Below are 27,769 nucleotides of genomic sequence, written 5' to 3' on the forward strand. Positions count from 1 at the left end.
GACTTAATTGTTGTTTTCAGTCATCGTAATCCTCCTCCTCCTTAGCCTTCTTTTTCTTCTTCTTCTTTTTCTTCTCTGTCGACTCTGGTACTGCTACCTCCTCCTCTTCCTCCTTTGGTTCCTCTACTGCCGTTTCTGCTTTCACACGTCCGGAGCTCAGTGCAGGTCTGAACGCAGCTTGTGTGAGTGTTACCTCGGTGGTGTGGGAACAAAAATGCCATAAAACGATCCTCTCCTCATTCTGTACAATGATATATTTACATGAAAGTATCGATGTATCCGCAGCATGTTGTGGTTGTGACCTCTGCAATGTAAAGTAACCATATGTGCATACTTAGACATTTTTAGTAGATTGGTGCCGTAGCATCAACTAGACGTAGAGTAGACGTGTCAACCATGCACTTATTTTTACTAGTCAGAACTTTCTTTTTTTAGAACATATGAGATATGTTCACCATTATTTTTAGCGTGGCGTCCAAAAAGAAAGGAAACCTGTACAGATACACACTCATCTCACTCATGTCTGTTCTACAGAGACAGAGACGTCTCACAAACACGAAGGAAAAGCCACGACACACAGAGAGGAAAGTAACTCGGCTCGGCTCGTTGTCAACATTCACGTTGTGGCATTTGAAGCATTGTCGTCACTTTTGCAGTTGTGTTGTGGCTTTTTGCGTTTTCGACTCAGATAAAAAGACTTAGTGCAAGTCGGATGTCCCAAATATCTGCAGGTGAGAGTTGGTGAAGTCTCACTTCGTTAAAAAAAGGAAAATATCGACCTATCACAGCAAATCCTCAAAACCACTGACACGCTGCATGCTCACTATTTACTGTTGCTGCCTAACAACCCTCGTGAATCATGTACACATTTTTATTTGTATTCAGTATTCAGTGTTGTGGGAGGAGAACCTGTGGAGCAATGGAATATCACGTCTTTTTGACGACTGGATTCCACTGTCAAGACTTGGTACTCGACAAAGAGGCATGAGCGAATGTCTACGTGTTATATAGCTGTATAGTATTACTTTTTTGTTGTTGTTAAACATTAACTAGATGATCTCCATGTGAACTTAACCAGACTCGTTAAATACTACAAGCTTAACAAATGGAAAAGACGAAATAAATGAATGTCAGAGAAATCGAAATGTCACGTTTACTTTAGTATGTGCACCGGGAGGATCATACACACACACACACACACACACACACACACACACACACAAACAAACACACAGTACACTGAAACTTATGCAGGACCACACATGCTACACACACACACACACACACACGTACACACACACACACACTCTGTGCATCAAACTGTTTGTATCTCAGATTTACTACCTGCTAATAAAACCTCTGCCAACACATCTGTGCCGAAAACATTTCAACTGGATTTGCAGGCGTTTGCATAAAAGGTACTCCACCCCCCCACCCCCCACCCACCCTCCTCCTCTGCTCTCCATAAAATATTATACCTGAATAATTATCTGCTCATGTTTATACATTGGCTTGTAAATGTTGTTTAGCAGTGTCCATTGCAAATGGTTGTGTACTGTCCTGTAATACTAATATATTATGTTTATCACAAATGAATATATTTAATGACACATGAAACAAATGTGGCTTTTGTGTAATTTTCTTTTTTATTTCCTTTTCTTTCTTTTTTTGGGGGAGACTGTTTATTTTGTACTTTTTGCATCGAGTTGTTAGACGGCTGTAATGAAACGTATCGATTAGTGTTTGGCTCTTTGAACGGCCGGATAGAAGTGACCATTAATTCATCTGAAATAAACTGTGTAAAAACATATTTTTATTTTTGTTGAAGTTCTTTTCTTCCTGTCGTCTCTAAAAGGTCCGATAAGATGTAAGTGTTCTATTCTTGTGCATAAACACGAGAAGACAGCAGCGTATGAAACAGTTCTATACATACAGATAATAGTTAAATACTCAAATAGAGCTAATTCATTATCAGCCATAATATTTCAACCATCCAAGTAGAATTACCACAAGCAACTAGATAGTAAAACCATGTTTTATTCTCCTGTAGAAGCTCAAGTCTCTATCATTTCAACTGTGTTTGAAGAAAAACGTGTTTTATTCGGGACATCACCTACACGACAATACCCAGAATCCTCAGGTGTAATAGAGACGTGTCTGGTTGGTGGAAATGTTACTTCATGTTTAGCATAGAGGAATTTAAAAGCTTTGGTTTGTAGAGATAATGAAAAGAGTCAGAAGGTGAGAATCACTAGAAAGAGGTTAAATTCAAGAAGAAGCAGCAGGAAGTCTCGATGGTTTATGGGATTTGTAGTTTCTTCAATAATTGTTAACGGACCGTGTCTTGTATCTTTGCGGTTTTCTCGTTTTTCAATATTTTTTATGATCCGAATCCAATGTTTTATGGTTGTGATTCTTCTGGAAGCTGCTCGGCCGGGTTCCAAACAAAAACCCTCTTCTGGAACGTCAATGGAGAAAATGTAGGGAGACATTTCGCCGTCATTCTAAAAGTGGGTGTTAACTATTAATAATAAGGATTAACAATTATGATAAAATACTAGGAAACTAAGTTATTTGTAAATTGAAGGATTGAACATGGGAGGAAACTCAGTGAGTCTGGGGGGTGCGGGCTGTAAAGTAAAATAATTAGTAATTATTAGTAAAAATAAAGTCGTCTCTTTTCGCGTCACTGCAAATACGTTGTAGTTAAACTCGTATGTTGAAGTTGTACATTTTTTTAACGCATACCTTTAACTCCGCTTCATGAAATTCCGGCCGAGTCTTTCGGTCATTTGTCTTTACTTTCTGTTTATTTAATATTTACTGGATAATTTAAATAAGCACTAAAAGGGAAATTTAGTTCCCAAACACAGATTTGTTACCTCCTCACCCCGTCACTGTATTTTTAGTGGCGCACTAAGTATTTTATTGATGGCCTATATATATATATAAAGGATATTTAAATTGCAATTACAGGCCGTAACTTAAAGCGTCGCCACAGTTTAATGAAAGTGCAGGAATGTTTCTGGCAAACACGTCTCAGTGGGCTCAATGTTTTCATTCTGCACCATGCAAGTGATGTAACACCTAAAACTATACAATACTTTTACTGGGAATGAACCATTATCTCACTGTAACGTCCACATTGACCTAAGTCGAGGATTTAAGGACTTTATTTAAGTGAATTCTCTTAAGGGAAGTTGTCGCTGTGACATTTGCTGAACATGTGAATCCAATCGTAAGAAAATGAATTAAAACACCAACTGCTGCCAAAGAGGTTTGAGCAGCGCCGGTCATCATTTGTGTTGGATCCCGAGCTTCTATAAACTTCAGAGACAATAAGGGTTTTCTGTCAGATTGCTATAACGCAGGCGTATTATTAAAAAGGGTGATATCACCAACGTGTGTCTAATCCAAACCGCAGATGTTATTGTTGTAGCCGAGAGGTTCTGGCATCAGAGGGAACCCTTAACTTGTTCCCCGGGGGGTTTTACACAAAAACACACAATCCTGAACCGTCTCCAAACGAGAGCCCATCTGTCTTGGCCCGTGTGCAGAGTGTTGATATACTGCTCCTGAGATGCCCGGTGCAAAATACTCCAAAGGGGCCAACCAATTATACAGTCAACGCTGAAAGTTCAGGCTGCGTTCTCCATTAATATCAGGTCACCGGGATCAGGAGCCGTAAAGGACCACCGACTCCGGGTCGATGGAGGGAGAGAAGGTGAGGGAGACTTCTATGAAGTTTCAAATATGAAAAATGCAACAGACGATTTTGGCATTCGTATCAGAAAGAGATGAATTAATGGGCCGGTCACTTTTCTATCAGCGGCACTTCCTACTGAGATGAATGTTCACACAGCAGCAGCAGCCATTGTCTCCGTACTAACAGTGAGGATCCTCCTTGGAAAACAAAGTCCTGCAGGATCTGGTGATGCAACGTGTTGGTCCTCTGCCCATTAAATGTACGTTTTCTTAGAGCGGCCAGAAAATGGAAAAAGGAAATGAAACTGCTTCAACTCTCCCCTGAGATCTTCTGCACTGGTCTGTGATGGGGACTGGATGGAACCGATAGAACCATTTTCTTTCCTGTTCTTTATTGTTCCTCTCGCTCTGTCAGAGGTTTAAGGTATGTCGTATGCCGGCATATATTTGCATTGGCCGAGAGGTTTTGTGTAAAGCGCCGATAAGATTGAGGCGACATCCACACAACTACGTTTTCATTTGGAAACGCATCAAATCTGCCCTGTAAGAAATCACGCACAATACCAGTGTAGAATCCACTATGGATAATCTATAACAAGCGTCACTGACCCTGTTGTCTTTGCTAAAAACTGTTGTGCAGTTAAACTCTGTATTTTACTATGTTGCCGCCGTTAGAGACCTTGAAATCTCACAGAATCTCACTAAATTCGTCTTCTTCACTTATATCATGTTTGATATTGACAATTCAACATCAGGGACTGTAAACATTCACCATAGCTGTGGCCTGAGAGACGTGTGCTCATCTCACAAAAAGGCAAACTCCTTCAGTTTTGTTTTGATAGCATCGCTCGTTTATTCCAGACAATATTTGCATGAATTGAAATTGACTCTGTGTTTGTGTGCGATGATGGTTTTCTCGTCCTTGAGAGAAGCAAAAGCAAACGAAGATTTCAAATGCATTTTGTTCAGGAGAGAAAAACTGTGTTGTTCCGTTCACTCGGGTGTTGAGAAGCAAACAAAACAGCGTCTGTGCTGCGGATCCACTTCTACTGGAGAAGCAACGAGAGTTCAAGTGGGTTTTTGAAAAACATCACCATGATTGCATATAGTTTCTCATCTCAAAGTGGTGCTGGCAGATTTTCCATGCATAAAATCAGAGTTCCTCTGCGACAGGACTTGATTGAACTTCACTCTGCGTTAAATGAAGTCGTCTTTTCCCTCGGCCTTGTCCCCCTCGTCTGTGAAGAGAGATTAGAGACGGTGTCGCTGAGCGATGCAAATCAGCCTCTGTGATCCTCTCCGGTGGTGTTCCTCCTCCTCCTCCTCCTCCTCCTCCTCCTCCTCCTCCTCCTCCTCCTCCTCCTCCTCCTCCTCCTCCTCCTCCTCCTCCTCCTCCTCCTCCTCCTCCTCCTTCTTCTCCCCGAACAGCTAATCCACTCGAGGATCACAGGTCTCTCGGCTCTCTACCCTCACTCATTAGGTTGTTTCCCCATAATTAGTTTTCTCCCTCCCTGTGTAATAAAACACCAATCACACTCATTAAGACATTTACACTGATGTTAATGGACGTTTTGTCAATACACTGTAATTACTCGCTAATTAGATTGTTATTGGACATTTTGAATAACGCCTCTTTCGCTCTTTTTAACCCAATGTGCTGTCTGGCCCGTTGATGAGGGCGTTGATGTGAATAGGATTAGTCCGACTGGGCCAACACGGGTTTCTCAATAGATTTCTAGGAGCTTTAGATTTAAGTTTGATAGATTGTTCTCGAGTCTTTCCAGAGACAAGAAACGGCGGCAATGCACAGAAGTTACACAATCTATGCAGAATTTAATTGCCAGAGACTTGCAATTGATTATCCGTGTTGCGTGCTACACTTGAGGCACATGTTTTCCTCTGGAAGGGGGGGTCACGTGATCGGAGCCTGAGGAATCAGCGACGGATGCATCATGACCGAAAAGAGCTGTTTCCAAACATCTCCGTTTCTGCACGTCCAGACTAAAACGGGACCAATTTCGTTTCCAAACTTCTTAATCCAGAGTTGATGCTTTTTACTTTGCTCCTACGTACCCGACCCAACATTTCAAAGTATTGTTTACAACAATCATCGTACACAAATGCACAGTTTAGTTGAATTCATGCAAATATGCCAGTAAATTTGCCAATAATCAATCAATACCATCAAATCCAAGCCGAAGGCGTTTGTCTTGTGTGCGACACCAACACACTTCTCTGAGTCTTTGCACACAACCAGGTGACGGGCTGTATATTCCACTCTCTCTCTCCCATCCGTCACTGGTCTCTCTTCTGCTTCCCAGGCTTCATTCACAGTCGGGCTGCAGCCGAGTGGGGGAACTGGGCTCCATGAAACAAAGACTGAAGCACCTCTGGAGATGGAAGGAGGCCTTAAAGAGGCACTTGATATCAGCCCACTGTGTGACCACCACACACACACACACACACACACACACACACAGACGCACACAGACACACACAACTTAGGCTCCAAATGTATTAAACCCTCTGCTTTTGACACAAACACCTTTAATCACCCCCGGCCCCTCACCCCTTCTCTCACTCATTCACTCCCGCCCAAACCACCTCTTCATTTTCCTCTGTCTTTCAATGCACATGGTTCAAAAGGCGTATTCCTGGCTTACGAGTGTGGAGCACAAAGACTCCTCTTGTGCGTCCTGGAGGAGAGAGGCCTCCATCTCCTCCTGGACAGCAGAGTGCACACAGACACAGTTAGTCCTCTTTTTATTCGCATTTCCATTTCCATACAGGATTAAGCCACTTGGCTTTTGGATGGTGTGTACTATATTTCAACCCCACTCCCTCCCTTCTCTACATTCTCAAAGTCTGAGTTAAATGATCACTGAGACAATCAGCTAATAAACCGGCTCTTTTTAAAGTCTATTGACCGAGCCTGGTGAGTTCAGGCGATGCCAGAGTGGACGGATCTGTTTGGAGTCTGCGCCATGAGGCCGGTGCTTCAGCCGCTTGTGAGAGCTTCCTGTTTTTAAAACCCTCCAGATTCTAACAGGGACAAGAGGACGAAACAACTCAGTTTAACAGACACTGAAAACAATTAGAAGGTTCATTTATAGTTTAAATTAATTCCTGATTTTAATTAATTCTGCAGGGTCATTGTAGGAGAAATTCTTGTTGAATGTTGAACGTAGCTTATTCAGTGAAGAATAACAGAATGTTACTGCAAATCTTTAAATGAATATTAACATTTTTACCAATGCACAGGGTTCAAAGGGTTCGATTTACAGCTTATGTTCTCTGAAGATCTTTATCATTTCTGAGAAAAATTGGTATTGTAACTGAAATATCAATGATCAAATCCATATTCAATCCATTTGGGACTTTGTGAATTGTGAAATATCTTCCTCAGTGTTTCTCTTGGTCACAAATTTAACCTGAGATGATTGTTTTTGTGCATTCATGTGAAAACGTATGGTTGATTTTCACAATGTGCGACAGAGACGTATAGAAATCTGTTCTCCTCCTCCCTGCCCGACACTGCCCCCCCCTCTCTACTACCCTCCCTCTCTTCTCATCCGAATACATTAATATCTGAAAGTGTTGGCTCCCACTGAAGATACTCATGGACTGAACAAAGTGCAGAGTGACTTCAGGGTCTGGGATCTTCAAACAAACCCTGCCTGGGTGTCCCGGGGACCAGGAAGTGGAATTAACTGCTATATTAGCTGACCTTCATCTTGTTGTTTGTCCCGACCTGCCGGTGCTGGCCCGTAACCACGGTCTCCCGGCCCAACAATGCCGGCATTTCCCTCGGCGAGGAAAAAATAAAACACACATAGGCCTCGGGGGGGTTTACTGAGCAAACAAGACGAGGGCTGCCAAACGCTCCTCGCTCCCACATTTCACAATCACTTTTTCTATTGCCCATTTTTCCCCTCTTTTGCTCGGGGGCCGTCCACGGAGCTCGGTGAAGGTACCAGACAGTTCTGGGTCGAGTGTGAGAGACAGAGATGTCGGGAAACAGAGCGCTGACCTATGTTGAGATTTAGTGAGAGGAAAAGCGTTCAGAGCGATAACTCTCAGGACGTCTCTCTTCTGTCTCCAGAGTGGCTGAAAAGGTTCTACCTTGATTCGCTTTTCACGTTCCAGCACAATAAATCATCTCAGATAAAAACGTCTTCATCCACATTATGACTGTGTAACTTCACCTCAGCGCCCTGGTTGTTTTACAGGTCTGGTTCTGCTTTCGCCATCAGTCAGTGTGTTGCTCCATTCGACCGGACCCGACATAAAAGCAGAGTAAAAGCCAAGTGGTCCTGCGTCGCTAATAAATCAAACTCGTGGCTCGCTTGGATTAATACAGGAAGACTTCAAACGCTCAGGAAACAGAACGGTTACATAAAAAACACAGAGAGCGACAGGACAGAAGTGGAAAGACTTTTCTGTGTTTCCTGTGAGTTAGGAAAAGACTCAGCAGCAACTGGTCTCATAGGAAGACATATCTTTGTCAACAGGAATGAAAAAAAAGTCGATATAATAAAATATCTGTGAGGTTTGAGAGTTCGAGCCCCGGTTCGTCTTCAGAGGGAAGAAACATCTACGACAAATATCAACGCTCGAGATTAAAGAGACAGGAAGGAAACTGTTCAGTCTCCTGTTGAGAAACCAGGTCCGACGGCGCTGTGTGGTCAACTGCGTGTGTCTGTGTGTGTCTGTGTGTGTGGCGACCTGTGTGTTTCACAGCGGGGGGGGTTGGATTCAATCTCATCGCGGTATCAAAGTGGGTGCGGCCATCAGAAGCCCAGCATCAGCACAGGGATCAAACCCGTCTCAGCCACAGCAATCATCCTCAGGGTCACAGGAGGAAGAGCTGGGTCAGAGCGCCAGCCAGGAGGAAATCCATTAACACACACACACACACACACACACACACACACACACACACACACACACACACACACACACACACACACACACACACACACACACACACACACACACACACACACACACACACAAACACACACAGGCTCACCTTCAGGATTTGACCTTGCTCTTCTTGCTGTATGATTGTAAGGATTATTATGAGGAAACAATAATTAGAGTCATAAACCCTAAATGCCTTGATTGAATTTTATTTTGACCATTAGGAAACATTATAGTTATGCCTCATTAAGCAAAAACTAATGTGCAATAATGAATGTTTTAATAAATCCTTCAAACATTAAGATTCCTGCTTTGACAAGAGTCTGAAGGAGAAACAGCTCCGAGCTCTTGAGTCAGACTCGGCTCGTCCAATCAGGTCTTTAGATTCCTGAGAGATGTGTTTGCTCCCATCTGGACAACAGCTTTCATCCACCACCATGAATCACAGCCTTACTGGTTTTAATTGGTGAATACATATACATACAGTGCCCATGACACCGTGGTGATGTCCAGTCATCCCTGTTCACGCCTGGGAACCAACAGGCTCTAAATTTGTTTTGCTGTGGAAAAACAAGCACTTCACAGCCGGGCCACTTCACCAGCTGAGCCGCGGTCACGCTGCTGAGGAGAACTCTGATAAACCGAGGACCAGTGAGGACACGAAGCCATTACCGGAGTGTGCCAGTGCATCTCAATGCCCGAGCGTCTCACAGAGGGAGGGTCGGAGCTTTGGGGAAACAGCGGCTACATGCATGTGTCCAGCCAGCGTCCCACAATTAATGAATTAGTTCTCCATGAATAAAAGGAGAAAACAAAAATCAGAAAAGCAGAGTTTGTGACGCAGATTTGGATTAAAACCCTAAATTCAACTTTTCCATTGTGGAAAAGGGATAAACACCCAACCCATTGCTTTTAAACTCCTCTGAACTGCAATAACTCCACCAAACCAGCACCCTGGCATATTTGAATATTTGCACTACTGCACAAATTGCACTATTGTTGTTTTATTTTTCTCTTCATCTGTAAAGATATATATTTAGATATATATATTTTATTTTCTATTTTAAATTTTGATATTCTTTTTTATTCTATTTTATACTATTTCTATTTTAATTTTAATTGTATTGGTTGTAGTTACTTGAGCATTGCTCAAAGAGAGCCTGTGACTCAAGTATTTCATTGCCAGCGACCGCTTCATGTTATCTCTGTGCATTTGACAATAAAAATCTTGAATCTTGAACACTCATTCATCTAATGTGTGTTTAACTCATTTGTGTGACAACCCCCCCCTCCCCTGAGATTTGACCCTCTACCCATGATGCCTCCCTAACAGATTCAGAAGGTGGACGGATTACAACGTGTCCTCGCTCCAGGAGGAGACACATTCCACGGCTTTGTGTCCACGGCTCAGAGAAACTGCTCCAGTCATCCAGTCACTTCATTAGTCTTTTTATTAAACTGATGAATTATAACCAACAAACATTTTCACCTGACTGAAGGATAGATTCTGAATGTACAGGTCTCGTGTCTCACTGGGAATCATCTCATGGTCGACTCCACGTAAACAAGACGGTTTAAAAACACCAGGTGACGTTTTGATCCAAGTTCATCCCCTTAAATGTAGATTTTCTTTCATAAATCTGGTAAAAATGTGATATTAACACCAGCAGCAACATATTTAATCAAATAACAATCATATAATTTAGTTCGAATTATTAGATATTATATTGCTCTTAACTCTAACTAGCCTTTTTTAAAACCACACAAAAGGTCTCATTTAATTCCCATTTCTCATTCATCATAACATCATAACAGAGATCAACGCTTCTTCTTCATGGGGACAAACACGTTTCCCTCGTGGAGTTTGGTCACACCCCCAATTACGACTGGATGAGATAACCCAAGAAGGAATAAAACTTTCACTGGCCTGCCTGTCACGATATCTTGTTTTGCAAACCTTGTTATTTATCTTTTATTGCTCCTCTCGTGCAGCGCTGCTCGTTCTGCCTGAGATTTACAAGCCGAGCGATTAACACTTATTTCTCGTAAGCTCCGAGTCTATCAAAGGAAAACAGCTCTAATAAATACGATGATAAAAACTCGGTTGGGTGAGACACAAAAGGAAAACACGAGCTCCCTTTGTTATGACGACAACGAGACAAGAAGCTGTGAAGAGACACGATTGCTTTGGTCTGGTTCCAGATCTCGTGTCCCTGCAGCAGATGAGGTCATCACTGACCGTCCTGTGTTGACGAGGAGACAAGGTCAAAACATCGTCCAGAGCTCGACGTCCACAGGAACAACCCTGGGGGGGGGGGGATTACCGCTGCAACAGCTGTAACACATTGAGAGATGGTAATCATTAACCACTCGGAGTGAGACGTCAGATCGCAGAGGTCAAGGCGAAACACCAGCGTCTGTACGTGACTGTTACTGGAGCAGACAGATCATATGGAAGAGATAGACCTGAGGCCCGAATCCCTTTTATTAGACTGGTTCACCTTGCGTGAGGGGGGGGGGGGGGCTCCGTGTAGACTCAACAAACTGAGGCTGTGTGTGTGTAATAGAGATCATTCCTTAAACCAAGTTAACGTGGTATGTGTATCTGCATTCTCTGAAGCCGGCCTGACCTCCTCCTCTCGCTCCTCTCCTAGGGAGGTGCTGTAAGGAGCTCCTCCTCTCGCTCCTCTCCTCTCCTGGGGAGGTGCTGTGAGGACCTCCTCCTCTTGCTCCTCTCCTCTCCTAGGGAGGTGCTGTAAGGAGCTCCTCCTCTCGCTCCTCTCCTGGGGAGGTGCTGTGAGGAGCTCCATGGACTTCCCAGCATCTGGCTCTCAGAAGTGTCTGCGAACACATGTGACCATTAGTTCCACCTCCGGCTGGACTCCCACCAGATCACTGCTGATGTGGTCTCCCCCCCCCCCCCGGGGACCCCTAACCACCCAGGCACCAGAACAAATAGCTCGGCTCTTACGCACATGTCTTTATGGCAGGTGATTCCTTGCCCTGTGTTTCCAGAGTGTGCTGGCGACTTCAAAGTTGTTCTCACCCTTTGGCTTCCTCGTCTCTGAGCTGCCATAGTGAGGGGTGCACAGGGGGGGGGGGAGGGGGTCAGCGAGGTGGGAGTCGAGGTGTTCTTTGATGCCGGAGAACAGGCCTGAGTAACGCTTTCACATGTACTGTAAGAAATGAACAATCATCATTTCTCTCCCGTTTCATCCACCATGATCGAACCCGTGTCAAAATGCAGATGTTGATTGTTCTACAGGTGTTTTCTCTGTGGCCTGTAGGAGGCGCTGGTCACTTCCATGAACCCGCCGAGCAGCACGACTTATTTAGAGCTGTAGTGACTGTATTTTAAGATGGCCGACATGACAAGTTTGGGTTTAATTTGTTATTTTGACTCTTTACAAATCGATAATGTGATGATTGACAGCCGTGACGGACTCGTGATTGACGGAAGCTCCGCCCCCAACAGGCGACCGCACAGACCCTGGATCCACATGGTAGCGTCCGGGAGATTTGAGCTGGATGTCACCACTCCAGGTAATCATGTGTTGTGGTGTTACATACTCTAGTTTTAATGAAATACTCTTTGGCTTTGGAAGTAATACTGCTTCACTTCTGTAAGGCTGTTAGTTTGATAACTTTTGCATCTGACATTAGAAGGAAACAAACTCACTCTTAAATCCATTCTTTACAATTTAGCTGTTGGGTTTTGGGGGTTTCTAGTGGCTACAATGAGTGGAAAGTATCTGACGTACACAACTTTAAATATAAGGAGACATCAGGACCTTGTTTCAGCTGCTGAACACCACTGATGTTTTGCATTCCGAAGGAGGGGGCTGTAGCGAGCGTTCGTTCATTTTCTTTCCCGTCCATCACGTTCGATTTAGTTTGACTTGGGTTGAGAGCAAAGCGTTTGTGCCACCGTCACCGTGAGGGTGAGGAGAGACGGGCCACTCGACTGCAGAGAGGCGGAAAGGGATAGCAGAGGGGGGGGGGGGTGCCAGAGGAGTGGAGGTTATCGACCAGCTGAGGAAACACCGCAGCCGGCTGGTTCTCCCGCTCTGTGGTTGAACATCAGCTCTGCGGCCAACGAAAATGTTTGTGTAGAAAAACGGTTAAAAAATGGGCCACACGGGAAATAAGAAGAGCGCACTTCACTGACAGGAAACATGCGTCCTCTGAAAAACACATCACACAGACACAGTAAAGGACAAATTCCTCCTGACACCATTGTAAATGTGCTGAACTTCCATCAGAGGAATTAAAGGTCACAGTGTGGAAATCTTCACATGAACCAGAAACAAACTTCATGTCCAACACGCTTCCCATGTTTGAGTCCTACTCTACAGGCTGCATGACCACGAGTTTCAGCTCAAATATTATGAGCACATTTCAATAATTAATTTGTTTTATGTGCTAAAGTCATGCAATTGTCTAAATCAAAGACATCATGGGACATGTGTGAACCAAAGTCTAGAAACCAAGAGGTCTCCTTCATGCTCAAGATTTAAGATCAACTTAAAATTTTAACTTTTAATTTTACCCAAGCTGCAGCCATAAAAACACAAACATAGAAATTGCCCTCAAGATGTGTTGTACATGTACATAACAAGGTACTATACAGTATGTACCTGACCATATAGCAAATACATGTACATATACAAAGATTCTTATGTATACAGTCAGATAAATAAAATAAAAACTGACGATAACATCCAATTGAAAGGTATTAAAATAAATAGATAAACACACGAAGGGGCAAATAAGGGGAGTTGTAAAGGTGAGAACTCATATTCTAACTATTCTAACCTATTTGTTTTCTGTGGTGAGATAAGTTAGAGTAAACCCAGGTTAAGTTGGTTGTGTTTAATATTTAAATGAATTAATTGTTTGGACTTTATACTGGTGATACTTGGGACTGGGAGTCGTTTGTATGATACGCTGCTGTTTCCCCACCGACCAATATGAATGAAGTCAGACGAGATCACACCAACCAACCAGGGAGGAGGAAGACTCCAGGGCTGCATGTGAGGAGGAAGCATGAAGTTTGAATATTATTTTAAAAAGCACTGAGAGTCGAACTGAAGAGCAAAGAAGTGAAAATGTGATTTAAGTCAGAAACCCACGAGAGCTCCAGGTCTGTTGAACCTTCACATATCTACTGGAGGTGAAACAAACTGAAACTGTGGACCTGGAGATGACATCATCAGCCGAGGCTCCACTGCCAGACGCTCAGTGTAGGGAAGATCTCCCCCCCACCCCACCCTCCCAAACACTTGGCAAGAGCAACGTAGGCTCCAATCCCCTTTTATTGCTATTTACCTCTTTGCCAAGCTTCCACGAAAGCACATAGTTTCACAAGATGAATGTGAGAGTGAAAAAAAGACCCCACAGCTAGGCTCCTACAGTCACCGAGCCCCCCCCCCCCCCAGGTTTCATATGTGTGCTTCCACTTTGGTGTTGATTCTTCCCACCTATAAAAGATTCCGTGCTCTCTCTCTCTCTCTCTCTCTCTCTCTCTCTCTCTCTCTCTCTCTCTCTCTCTCTCTCTCTCTCTCTCTTGTCGAGGTGCATCACAACAGATCGCTCGGGGAGTCTGACCCGAGGCCCAGCAGCACTCAGCACACCACGCACATTTTTCTAAATATGTACACAAGTGCACAGGAGACCAGCGGCGGGCCCGGAGGAGGAGGCCGCCATGGCGCTCGCTGCTACACCCGCGGATCATAAATCCAGCGTCGGACAGGCAGGCGGAGCGGGAGCGTTTAGACACCGTGGGTCAGGTGATTTATGGATCCAAGTAACCTCTGCAGTTTAAAAATAACAAGAGCAACACTCGCCTGGGATGGAATACCTCTGCACGGCAGCGATACTGTAAAACCACTCTACAGACATTTCATCCACTCCACGGGAAAGTGCGAGTTAGAAAGATCTGATGAGTTATGTGATGGAGAGGGTGATGCATTATAAAAGAAAGACCCCAAGCCCCTTATATACAGTATATGGATGAAAGGCTGAAAGGGAGCCGGTGTAATGCCGGGAGCTCATCGCCTCTTCTAGTTGCTGAAACACACAGGGAGTTTAATAAGTGGTTGTTAATGGAAATATTATTGGAGCTCACTGTTAACAGCCTCTTTCCTCGCCACTCCAGGCCAGAACCATTTCCTTCTGACTTCTTTGTACACGGCCGTGGAGATGGAGCATCACTCACTCCCGGCGAGAACCTCCAACGAAGACGCCGACCTCCACCAGCTCCACACGCCGGCACCTGCAGGACACGGGAGAGCGCCACTAACTCACGGCGTGGCAGCAGATCCCAGCTCAGGCCTTTCCGACACGTGGAGGATTTACTCTGATGACAGAATCCGCCACTTCCTCCCTGGGCCTCACGTTTAATGGAGTGCAAAGATCCCTTTAATATTTCTGCAGGTGTCGGCGGCCGGGACACGGTAGCACAGAGGTCTTCTTCTAATGGAGACGCCTCGTAAAATGTTCCATAAAAACACCTTTTTAAAGAGAACGGAAGATATAAAGTATGCATTAGAGGGAGATTATAAGGATTTCACTTTATGAAGATGGTGTAATACAGAGGACTAACACTTTATACACTCAGCTGTTCATCATCTACTTTGGAAAAGGCCTGTTTTTCTTGCTGAAAACATGAACACTTTGTCTAAACATCAGTTGAACAGCGTGTGGGGCAGATAACCCCCCCCCCATCACTCCACAGGACCAGACACTTTGTCTTCATTTGGCCCCAGAACACGAGCAGCCTTTGATTCCACCGACCGCAAATTCAACTCGATAATGAGGCAACGCAGACAGATCGCCGTTATCCTGCAGACACTCATCTCTGCGGCTCACACACACACAGACACACACACAGACACACAAACATTTGCTGTGTTGGGTGTTGTTGTTTTTAAAAGGCACCGACCACATACAGCTGTCATCGTCTCCATTCACGAGGCCTAGATGAGCAGGAAAACACTAATCATGTCATCGCGGCTCGGCAGAGGAGCGAGAGACCCGTTTAGCGAGATAGCAGCTTGTAATGACGTGGTCCTCGGGGGGGCCGTGGCGTTCTGCTGGGCCCTGACCAGCGCCAGGAAAAGCAGCGGAGGAGATGATTAACTTGGACTCGCCTCGAACATTCTTATGCGATGTCTGACTGCAGCGAAGCCACTGGTGCGACCAAAACAATCGTCACTAATGGTGTTCATTAGTGACAAGTTAATGCTCTTTAAATACCTCATAGACCAACACACACACACAGACATGGAAACACAGTATCTTACATGTGCTAACACACAAATAAACACAGATTCCTCTCAGCCGCTGCTTGATCCTGAAGTTATTTTAATAGAAATATGATAAAGAAGCGTCTCTCTGCAGAGCTCTGATATAAACACTTACCTCAGCAGGCTCACAGTGGAGTTACGGGTAATAAGGTATCCCACGGTATTTAAACATGGAAACGATGCCCGTTTAATTACCGTCATGGAGAAACACTGCTGTGCAAAGTGCTCAGTAAGTGCAAGATAAATGCTTAAGCACCGCTGTCTGTATTCACACCAAATTAGTTGTGAATAGATGCTGTTAATGTTTCCTGTTCCATTTCTGATGTTCAGGAGAATAAAACTAAAACATGGATCCCATCGTTGTCAATGTGTGAAAAGAGCGGTTTGTGTTTAGCATCTTCTTAAACAAGAAATATAAGTCTAGACAGGATTTACATGCAATGAAATGAACTGTCTGTTTCTTGAAGATCCTATTCAAGCTACAGATGTAGTAGAGGTCTAGGTGCTTTCTTGAATGTTCAGTGATCTACCCAGAGACTCGTGAGATTTACTTGGACGTTATTAAAGTCGACTTCAACGCTGCTCAACACACATTCACAGATGCAGCTCCAGCATAAAGGTGTCAGTGACTGGGAGCCTCCACCCTTCAACACTGGGAATCCTGTAGTAAACTCACTCGACTCTACGTTATCTATCATTGTTTAAATATGTGTGTTGCATTTCTAAATATCAAATAAATGAGTTACTGCACCGAGTGTTTCAACTTGAAAACACACGTGTAAATTTGACAAATAGAACGTTTGGAGAGTAGGAGTACGAAGCACGGTAATAATAACAAAAGCATCTCTGAGAACACACAGCTACAGATGCAATCACAGTTATGGATCACGGTGTTTCACATGCATTGACTTAACTGCATAAACATCTCTGGGTTTCCTCAGCGTCTGTTCATCTGAGATCCGAGCACGACCGAACCGGTGAAACGAGGAAGAGCTTGTTTTGTGGTTTTCGTGCTTCTACTACATCATGTGAAATTCTCTGTAAACAGAGGTGAACCGAGCGCATACCAGAGTTTTAAACACGTAGAGTATCTGTTTTATGTCCTGCCACGGTAACACCAAATACCTTGACCCAATAGAAGGGGGGAAAACTAAAGAGTAGCGTTCGAAAACACAATTTGATTAATCACGGATGCATTTACGAGATAAACGTTTAATTCATTTAACAAATGTTTAAACGCAGCAATATCTATGTAATCCTTCACCTTGGATCCTGCAGAGAAGTGATGGTATCAGGAGCTTATCCAATTAGCCGCGTGCTAAGACGGGCTGGGCCAATCAGACGCCTCTAAAAGGGCACGGCCGCACGATCACAGACCAGACGAGCCAAAGAGGAAAGTGAAAAACCCAAACACGGCAATAATGGAGTTTCCTGTTTTTCCACAAACTAATGTTCAATTACCAGGCTGTTATTTAAAGCGGTTTCTTAAATTGGTTTTGCAAACTACCATTAGAGACAGGAAAAGCTTAACTAATTCAAGCTTGACTAATATTGTTAGGAGACCACACACCACGCCTTGAGCCGTCTCACCAACACAACCAGAAAGGTAGAGCAGAGTTTACTGTTTAACAGTTTGGTCAAAACTAATGTACGATAAACATATTTTGGAGACCTGTTTCCTTAAAAGCTCTACTTCCTGGACACCACTGTAAACTGGGAGCACATGGGAGAGGGTTCCAGCCACTGTCATATTTTCACTGGGTTTTATAATAAAGCTGGACGAGAGTCAGCGGTCAATAAAAAAAATTCCCACATTTCCAAACAAACCGCTGTGTTGACGGACTGGGACGAGCTGGCAGCGTGAATTACAACAATTTGCCTGAAGTCATTCATAATTAGAGGAGCAGCTGAGCCAAAGCCTACAACAGAATGATGCTGGGCCACCTCTGTGGTTTTCTACACTGACTGAACTCCCAGTAACATTTCCACAGGAAGTTTGTGTTCCTCTGTCCTCCATCCTCTGCTAAACACTGCCCCCTGCAGGGCGAAGGGGTGCAGGCGTACGGGTGGGGTGAACAATAAGTCTCCTTTTGGACTGATGTGCATAAAGAGCGACTGTTTCTCGGTCATGCTTCCGACTCACAGATTAATGTTATATACGAGGAGCTCTCAAAAGGCATTCTGAAGTTGTGCGCTAGTCGTGTTGGACGTGCTTCCGCCTGCCCCCCCCCCGGAGGTCGGTGGCCCAGCGTGACTGAAGGCCCTTTGAGCAGAGGTGCCACAGGTCATCTATGTCAGAGAGAGAATTATGACTACTTTTTCCTCATTTGTCATTAGGGTACACAGCGGTGAATGGGGCTCCACCCACACAGCCGGGTGGTCCTCCGAGATGAATGTGACCCCAATAAAAGAGCTTTGAGACGAGCCGCCCTGAGCAGCGCCTGCCCGAGCATGAACCTGCTTTGTGGTCATGTCAGGAGGCCATTGATTCAAGACACATTATGCAAAACACAAAATGGACAAATGGAACGTCTGTTTGCTATTGAAATGTGTCGCGAAGACGTCAGCCTACTTTCATCATATCAAGAATAAAACGTCACATTTTATCATCATTACAGTGTTTTCATCTGGGTTTGTTCGGTGTTTGGCAGAAAGTTCTAGACCAGGGACATCTGGTGGAAGGATGTGTTACAGGTCAGAACGCACCCATTAAAGTTTGGTGCTTATCCAGGAATTAATTTAGACTTTCTTTAACATTGTGACTCGTTTTTCCTGGATTTCTCTGGATCCACGGATCTTGATGAAAAAAGTCATTTTTAGGAGACTGATATTTCTGAGTGTTGCAATTAGGTGCAGATCCAAATAAAAATCCAGATGTAGTGAATTTAATGTGATTCATAAGGAGACTGTTGAGCCTTGACGGAGGAATTCTCTCTACTGACTGTCCCTCTGGTTATGTCCATGTAACATTTCTGCAAAAAAAAAAATATATAAATAAGTGTTTTTAAGTGATCGAAACTACAGCAGTGATGACACGTCAATTTCAGAAAACTATACTTGATCATGCATCATCTTAAACATTCAGACTCTGTGGAACTCTGCTCCTCACATCACCTCTTCATCATCATCACGTGAGCTCACCCTTCATGTTGTTGTGTGGAGTCTCCTCTTCCTGTTTGAAGAGGGGAGTCCCACACCAGTCTGATAAATGAAATAAAACATAAATGTATCGTTTTGTTCAGTTAAAACTTTGTTAAAAGGAGGAAAAAGGGAGGATGGAGTGAGAGTGAAATCATAGAGACCTGTGTGAACTCCTGCTGCTCTCAGCAAACAGAAAACGGTAATTAAATGCAACATGATTAGATACCAGAAATGTCTAATTCCTACTACTCTGTTTATTGTTGTAGCTTTTTCTTATTAATTACTTTGGTTTAGATTTTCTAATGCCTCAGTTTAATATTTTAAAAAGTACCGTTTATTTGATTATTTAAGATTAAAGACGGATGTTAAAACTGGTTTTCAGTAAAGTAAATAAGAAAATTAATTATTTGAATTTTTTTTGTAAATAACTGTTTTCTTTGGAAGATTATCAAGCGAATGAAATCTATCATAAAACCAGTTATTTTTTTTACAAAAAAATAAAGCAAATATAGAAGCAGACTGAAAATAAATGCATTAGACTGAGTTTTCCTCTGTGTCCTTTTAAATGGTTAAAGATGAAAAACCCTTTAAATCAAGTACCATCATATTAAAATACAGCACGTTATGTACACAGGTAAATTAAAACTGAAACACACACAAGTATTTAACATTGGAACAGTAAATCCTTTATATGTAAAGAAATACGAAGTATTTGCTGACATATTTAACTCTCTGTGTATCTGAGGTTAATGGACGAGGTCTTCACTTCGTTACCTGAACACGTGACGCTAATGGAAACTATTACTGTTGAAGTCACACCTGAGCTTCTTCTCCTGACGCAGCACTTCCTGCTTTAGGAGAAGAAGAAGAAGGAGGAGGAGGAGGAGGAGGAGGAGGAGGAGGAGGAGGAGGAGGAGGAGGAGGAGGAGGAGGAGGAGGAGAAGAAGAAGAAGAAGAAGAAGTTACCTCTGACGCTCTGGTGACCTGGCAGGTGCTGATGACGTCATCACACTTGAAGAAAGAACAGTCGAGAGAAGCTGAGCTGAAAGGTGAGAACACACACACACACACACACACACACACACACACACACACACACAAACACACACAAAAAGGACAACAAGTCACACTTTCACTTACAAACCAAAGTATGTTTATATACATTTAAAACCTGAATGGTTTTATAGTAAAGACAAGAAATACAAGAAATCTCTCTCTGTTGTTTTTTATGGAGATTGTTCCAGGAGAAACAACCTAAAATATGATCCACTCTTGCATTTTATTTTAAATAATGAGGTTAAACTTGACGTCACGTGTCCTTCTACAGAATGTGGTAGTTTGCATTTTGTGGTCCCAGGTGCACGATTAGAGAACCAGATGGTTGTGGTATCCTGACTCAGCAGAATCTTCCCCTTCACCTACACAGACCACAGAGAAGTGTGTGTCCGTGCTGGTACTGTGGCTGTTGGCTTGTTTCCCTGTGAATAGATTGTGTGTGTGTGTGTGTGTGTGTGTGTGTGTGTGTGTGTGTGTGTGTGTGTGTGTGTGTGTGTGTGTGTGTGTGTGTGTGTGAAACACCAACGTTGAACAAGTATTAGACAAGTCAAAACATTGTTTTAGAAAGATGTGATAATGAAATATCACCATTACATTATATAAAAGTGGGCATCACCTCATTGGGGATATTTACAGCTGATGCTTTTCCATAAATCTCTCATCAGTGCATCATTGAAGACATCAGAGGAATCTATGACCCCCCCCCCACCAGACACACACACACACACACACACACACACACTAACACACTGTGACACTCGTGTTTTGATGGCATATAATAATAATCAAACGCCACCTAGTTTGAATCTCCACGTTGTTGAGATGACGTCATTTAAAGTTGATCGAACGTGTAACGTCAAAAATTGGCGACTTCCGGTTGCGATTTTCCATAATGCTCCGCCATAACGCCTTTTTTCCACAAAATAGCCGAAAAAGAAAAAAAAAAGTATATTTACTATATTTTTTTATATATATATATATTTTATAATATAATATAATTGCTCTGATGTAGTGTGAGCAATTTTGTATCAATTCGACAATGTAACAACAACTTAAGTTTTCTCTCTGGTGTGTGTCACAATCCCATTTCACCGTCATTTAAAGTTGATCGAACGTGTAACCTCAAAAATTGGCGACTTGATGATTTGCCATAACGCTCCGCCATAACGCCTTTTTTGTGGAACTGGTATATAAGCGTATATATACCAATGTAACAACAACTTAACTTTTCTCTCTGGTGTGTGTCACACTCCCATTTCACCAGTAGAGGGAGGCACAACAATGCATGTGTTGCAGCCTGCACTAAAGTCCTGTGTGCCACCTTTTAGAACCTGTACACCCAGTGCATGCTGGGATTTGACGGCTTATGCCACAACCTGAGAGAGAGAGAGAGAGAGGAGAGAAAAATGAGGAAGAAGAGGAGAGGAAGACCCACCAGGGGATCTGACCAAAACTAAAATGGTGATATTCATGATAAGCCTACAGGCCCATGAGGCATACGTATAGTGTAATTCTATTTGAGTGCTAAATGGGAGCTGGTTTGGTTCCTTGCTGCATGTGTGTGTAGTTTCCTGGGATCAGTTCAGAGAACAGGGCTGGTTCTGGATGAAATGGGCGACAGCCTGAACACAAATAGCTCCACGCTCTCCGGGTCGGTGACCTGATGTGTGCCGGCGTCTCTTCTCCGTCCAGGTGCGTGTGCGTTTGCTCGTGTGTGGGAGATCCTGCCCAGGACTCGCAAGCTCCCAGGATCCAGGAGAAAGCATGAGGCCTCTGCCAACTGCATTAAGATTAAAGGCACTGACAAGGAATGTGTTATTGCCAGCTCAGATGGGGCCTGCATAATCTGGGACCCGGTGGAAGCCAGAACTCGCCCACTCAACCCCTTCTGTTTCTTTTCTGCTGGAGCTAATTCACTTCACAGGAACGGTTACATCACTTCGGCTGCGTGGACGCCGGTCGTCTCGTTGAACCTCGACAAAAGTTGGTGTAGAAAATCGACTTCAGATGGAGCTGTTGGAACACGTGGGGCCGGATTGATTACTTCCTGGGGGTCCGGCTCTGCAGGAGTCAGGTGGTCCAACTCCTCTCAGATGAAAACCTGCTCATCCAAGAAACAGACGCGATCAAATCAAACGACAAACTGAACTTTTGTTGTTGCTAAGCCGACAAAACTTGTTCAATTCTCCTGCCTGTGGTTGTGTTGTGTGTTAACATGCAGCCATTGTGGGGCAGTGTGATAGTGACAGTGCATTGTTCTTTCAACAAAGGGACAGTTTGTTCCTGCAGCAGACAGAAGATATGACTCAGGCGACCAGATGGTCTCTGTTGCCCACTTTATCTTTGGGGATGACATTCCCTTCTTCGCAGAGGAGCACGTCACAGAAGCAAGAACTTCTCCATTTATAGGCAGAACATTACTTAACTGATAGGCCAAGGTGCAGCAGCACTGATCTGATTATCTGGGCTCCACCAGAGAAATGCACCTTTCTGTCTCTTTGGGTTTGGTATTTTCATAACTTCATGTTCAAAGGCTGATGTCATAGATAGTTTGTCACATCACAGAAAATAAAAATCTATGACACATTTCCATGAAAACATGTCTGTCGTAAGTCTTTATGATTTACTTCTGTTTGCATACATTCATTGTTTTTACATCCTTTGAGGGTTGCTAGTCTCCCATCAACCTGCATGTCTTTGGATTGTGGGAGGAAGTCGAAGTATCCAAAGAAAATGATTGAAGAACATGCAATCTCCACACAGAAAGGGGTTCAAACCCAGAACCTTTTTGCTGTGAGGCAAACCACTGCACCACCGTAACACCAAAAGACTTCACACGTTACAGAAATAGATTCGGGTCTTTGCTATGAGAGAAATCATCTCTGCATGAGGAGCATCAGAAAGGCACCTGCCTTGTGAAAGGGAAAATGCAGAATCGCTCTAAAATTAACATCAAATGACTTTTTGAAAGAGGCCGACAACACAAAGAGGAGAGAAACTCGAGGGTGATTTTTGCTTTTCAACAAAGATCTCCGATCTGTGTTAGAGACGGCAGCAGCACGGAGGTGCTGCCGGGGTCATCAGCAAATTAGTTTGAAAAGTTGCAAGTCTCATCCGAGCTATAGTCTTTTAGAGGAGAATAATGAAAACACTTTTTGTGAATGTCGTCATCTTTTTTTTCAGTGAAACAACACCTCGAGGCCAAATGGGTTTGTTGAGACTGAAATGTCAGGGATTCAGACGTAAGAGGAAGGAAAGTACAGTGTCTTTAAAACAAGCCACGTGATGGTTGGAGTGGATTGATCTCACCTGGTCTGAACTGGAGGGATCCTGGAGTCCCATAACTACTGCCAGTGAAACAACTGGTGGAAGCATGAAGCCTTTACTGGTATTAAATACAAGACCTGTTTCAGCATGTCTTTAAAACCAGCGTTTAGTTTTCACATCAAATAATTGTGATTAAATAAGCAACAGTCAGTTATATCTTGGGGAAAACCCCTTATCTTAAGATTTGACTGGATTTAGGCTCCAAACCTCTGCGTCATCAGGACCGTGTGTGTGTGTGTGTGTGTGTGTGTGTGTGTGTGTGTGTGTGTGTGTGTGTGTGTGTGTGTGTGTGTGTGTGTGTGTGTGTGTGTGTGTGTGTGTGTGTGTAGGGGGGTTGTTTACTGATAGTGACCAGGCAACGTAAGCAGTAAATACTTGCTACATTTTTAAATCAAAATTAGCTGATTGGTGCACCATTATTACGTTTTCTTCCACTTCCTGTGAGATCCCATCACTCGTGCTGAGAAGGTTTTTGAGGTTCCCTTTTTAATCACAGTTTACCTCTTCACTGGAACAGGTGTCATGTGTGGCGTGTGGTGTTTGAGAGAGGAGATTATTGTTTAGCCTCCTCTTCTCAGAGTCAGGTGGTGTCGGGGGGGAAAAGAGGAGTCAGGGAGTTTGGGGAGGTTTGGTTGTGTCGAGGCCTTCAAACTTAATTCACACCTATGGCCAATTAAGAGTTTCCAATTAACCTAACCGCAACCGACATGTCTTTGGAATGTGGGAGGACGCTGCTCTCTCCATACCATCATGTCACCATAACCTGGGAGGAGGAGGAGTGGGAGGCTCACAGAGACTTGGCTCACTCTTCAGGTTGCATTAGAAGTGAGGAGGAGACTTTCTGCTCAGCGCTGCATGAAATCTGCAGTTTGAAAGCGCCGGTGAAACGTCGGCCTCTGTGTGATCAAACATATCTCTGTGGTGAGCACAGGAGATAAGCCGAGCGGCTCCCCTGTACTTCACGGCTCAGGAATGACTGTTATAATCCAGGAAACCGAAAGAAATACCTCCTGGGGCTTAGCTAATGAATTTTCCCTGTCGGACGCTGGGTCACACTCACAGATTGTCCTTTTTTTTTACTGTGAATTGGCAGTCAGTGCATTAAAGGGTCTTTTATTCACTGGGAGGAGTAAAGTGGCTGAGAACAGCAGGAAGCTCATTGATACTGAAACATCAAACCCAGGTAGCTGATGTCACTGAAAGAGTTTAATGTTTTCTCACGGCAGCACAGAGATAATGTAGTTCCCTCCACGATAGAGCAGTTTGTGAGAGCTTTATTATAACTCGTCAGTTTTCTCTATTATAAATATATCCGCCCTGCATCGAACGTTTTGGTAAAGAATAATAAATGTTGCTGAACTTTTTTTGCGTGATGCACTTTTCATCATTCAACCTTCTGATCTGTGTGGAGCAGCGGTGGGAGGTCGTTCACCTGATTACTGCAGAACCGTACTGTAGAAATTGGGCTTAACTACATCCCACCACGGCTTTCCACAGATTAGTAGGTTGGAAATATTCATGTAAACAGGGGCGTTGCAACAGGGTGGCCAGGCAATTACCATGAACCCCCACAGAGAACGGCTAATTACATAATTTTGGGGGTTTGATTGAAGACTAGAACGTCTAAATGTGTGTGTATGATGAGGTTTGCAGTTAAACCTTACTACTTAATGATTATTTACGTGTGCAGAGTATACACAGCTCATGCACTTTGTTTATAAGTTCGGTGTCAAGTGTTTCTTGGGGGGTGTGGGGGGGGCTGTTGTCTCTTTTGCCTGTGGCCCCCAGATCCCTTGAAACACTCATGATTGCAAATATTCTTGCATTTAACCTGCATATTTGCCTTTTACTACTTAGTAGTATTCTTCTAAGCTATGTGTCTACATATCTTGTATTTTTAACTCTTAACAAACAGATTATTGTGCACGTTCTGATTGGAAATGTTTTTTGTCTGTGAACACAAGAACAATATGACAGTGCTGTACACAGGAAGAACTAAAATGACAAATTTCTAATGATGTGGACAATAAAGTTTATCAATCGATCTTTCTATCATTCACTGAAAAGCTGTGTCAGATATCTGAGCTGTTAAAAGATTCTCCACATGGTTTAAATCTAACTATAAATGGTATTTCTTCATATCTCTAATATTGTTCTTTACTCCATGAATCATCTCTTGTCCCGGATTAATATTTGTGACCCTTTCCAGGACCTAACCCCTGTGGACTGGGGACCACTGCACTGAACTACCAGTATATATACAGATGTTAAAATAGCTTCAATTCACATTACCAATCTTATATAATTCTTATATGTACCAATTTATATTCAAATCAAATCAAAATCAAATCAAATCAAAGTTTATTGTCACATAGTACAACAATTAAAATTTAAATGAAGGGCTAGCAGCAGTTTACAGGGTGAAGGAGTGAAGAATATTAAATTAAATAATATGAATTTATGTGTAGTAAGTGTAGTTGTATGAGTGGGGGAGCAGAATGTACATGGTAACTGTTCAGTGGGTCAGAACTTTCAAATTGGATTCGAATCCTTTTACTTGTGAAGAAGTACTTTTACTTACTGATAGTAATAGTAACTTTGCAGTGAATCTATTACTACAAGCCTGTGTCTGATTCATATCCAGTGGCAGCAGCATGAACCCAGTGTTCCCAGCTCCATGTGGGGAGGGGGGGGGGGGGGAGTGGGAGGGTTCTCACCAGCCTCTTCCAGTGGAACTCGCTGGGAGCGCGCAGTGCTGCAGCTGGACGCCGGAGCAGCTCACGTCGTCGCCGGGACACGACGGGATGCTGCGTCCGGGGACCGGTGGTTATGATGATGATGAAGACCATGGTTCAGTAAGTCGCTGGGATGGATGAGGAAGGTCTGCGGACAGAGTCCGGAGGAAGAACAGGGAGCTGCTGTGCGTCCTGGCTCCGCGATGCCGCCGGACAGAGGACACAGGAGGACAGAGGACACCGGAGGACAGAGGACACAGGAGGACAAGTGACACACAGGAATCTGCAGCAGAACCAGAACCAGCCTCGGAGTAACGCGCAGAGGCGGTAGAGGACATGGAGAGACACCGGGCCAGGGAGGAGGCACCCCCCGCTGCGAGGGAGGAGAAGCGCCGGGAGAAGAAGCCCAAGTCCGGGAAGCTTTTCAGAAAGAAGCCGTTGAAGTCGGTGGGAAGTTTCATGAACAGGATCCTGAGAACTTTGGGCACTTTGGCCCACTTTGGAGACGCGGACGCGCAGGACGCGGAGGAGGACGACGGGGGGTTCGGGCACGGAGCACCGTGCACCCTGAGTGCCATGCCCCGGGAGGAGGGACAGGGGAGACACGGGGACCCCCGGGGGGCGAAGACCACCTCCAGCACCTCCTCGTCCCTGTGCACCGGCAGGGAGAAGCTGCTCTGCCGGTTCGGAGACCGGGTCCCGGGCGTCTTGGGGCTGAAGAACCACGGGAACACCTGCTTCCTGAACGCAGCAGTCCAGTGCCTGAGCAACACCGACCTGCTGGCGGAGTACCTGGGCCTGGACCGGTACAAGCTGGACCTGGACCTGGGCCGGGTCAACGGCCTGGTGAGGGGAGAGGTCACCGAGCAGCTGGCCTCACTGGTCCGGGCCCTGTGGACTCTGGAGTACACACCACAGCTGTCCGTGGACTTCAAGGTAATCTCCACACAAGCACAAGTGCTCCTGTGACCTCTGTGGTGACAACACCTATAGGGGGTTTAGTGTTTATGAGCTGTAAACTAAATTAAGTGATATAATAATCACATTTATTACCAAAGAAATCTACATTTGTATGTTGTTTGACTCATAACGTCTGAGAGAGTTTCAAACTGTCCTGGACGTTGCAGATGTTTACGTAGAGTCAACTGTTTGCTCTACATCATCCATCATTTATACAGCTTAGGGTCACGAGAGGTTATCTGGATGCCAATCCTGGTTAAGATATGGGTGCGAGGTGAGGTGCATCCTGGGAAGGTCGCTAGAGCATCACAAGGCCAACAAAACCCATTTTCAGACGTGAGGATCTCCAGAGACTTGGGTCTGGACTTTCTCTGCAGTTTACAACCATGTTTCGGCTTTTATCACCAAAAGATATTAATTCTTTTGTCATTTTTGAGACTTTCACGTTTTAGGAATGTTGTCAACACACCCACTTGCTAGACTCAAATCCTGCAGAGGTTCTCCTGCTGCGTTCTCCCATCCACTCCTTCTGAGTCAGGGGGCTGGCAGGAGAAACACCTTCTAATCAGAGGTGGGCCACCAGCGACGGCTCACGAGTTTGAATCTTGAAAGCTC

General features: G+C 44.2%; 1 protein-coding gene across 1 annotated transcript in view; it reads left to right on the plus strand.

Moving 5' to 3' along the window:
* Positions 1-26,225: 26,225 nt before the first annotated feature.
* The window catches only part of usp43b (ubiquitin specific peptidase 43b), a 45,088-nt gene continuing 43,544 nt past the window's right edge, over positions 26,226-27,769 (plus strand). Inside the window, exon 1 of the mRNA XM_061090103.1 lies at positions 26,226-27,130. Within this exon, the coding sequence (XP_060946086.1) occupies positions 26,531-27,130 (600 nt within the window). The 5' untranslated portion in view covers positions 26,226-26,530. The remainder of the gene's footprint in view (positions 27,131-27,769) is intronic.

This window comes from Limanda limanda, chromosome 17 (genome assembly GCF_963576545.1).
Source record: "Limanda limanda chromosome 17, fLimLim1.1, whole genome shotgun sequence".
Lineage (NCBI taxonomy): Eukaryota > Metazoa > Chordata > Actinopteri > Pleuronectiformes > Pleuronectidae > Limanda > Limanda limanda.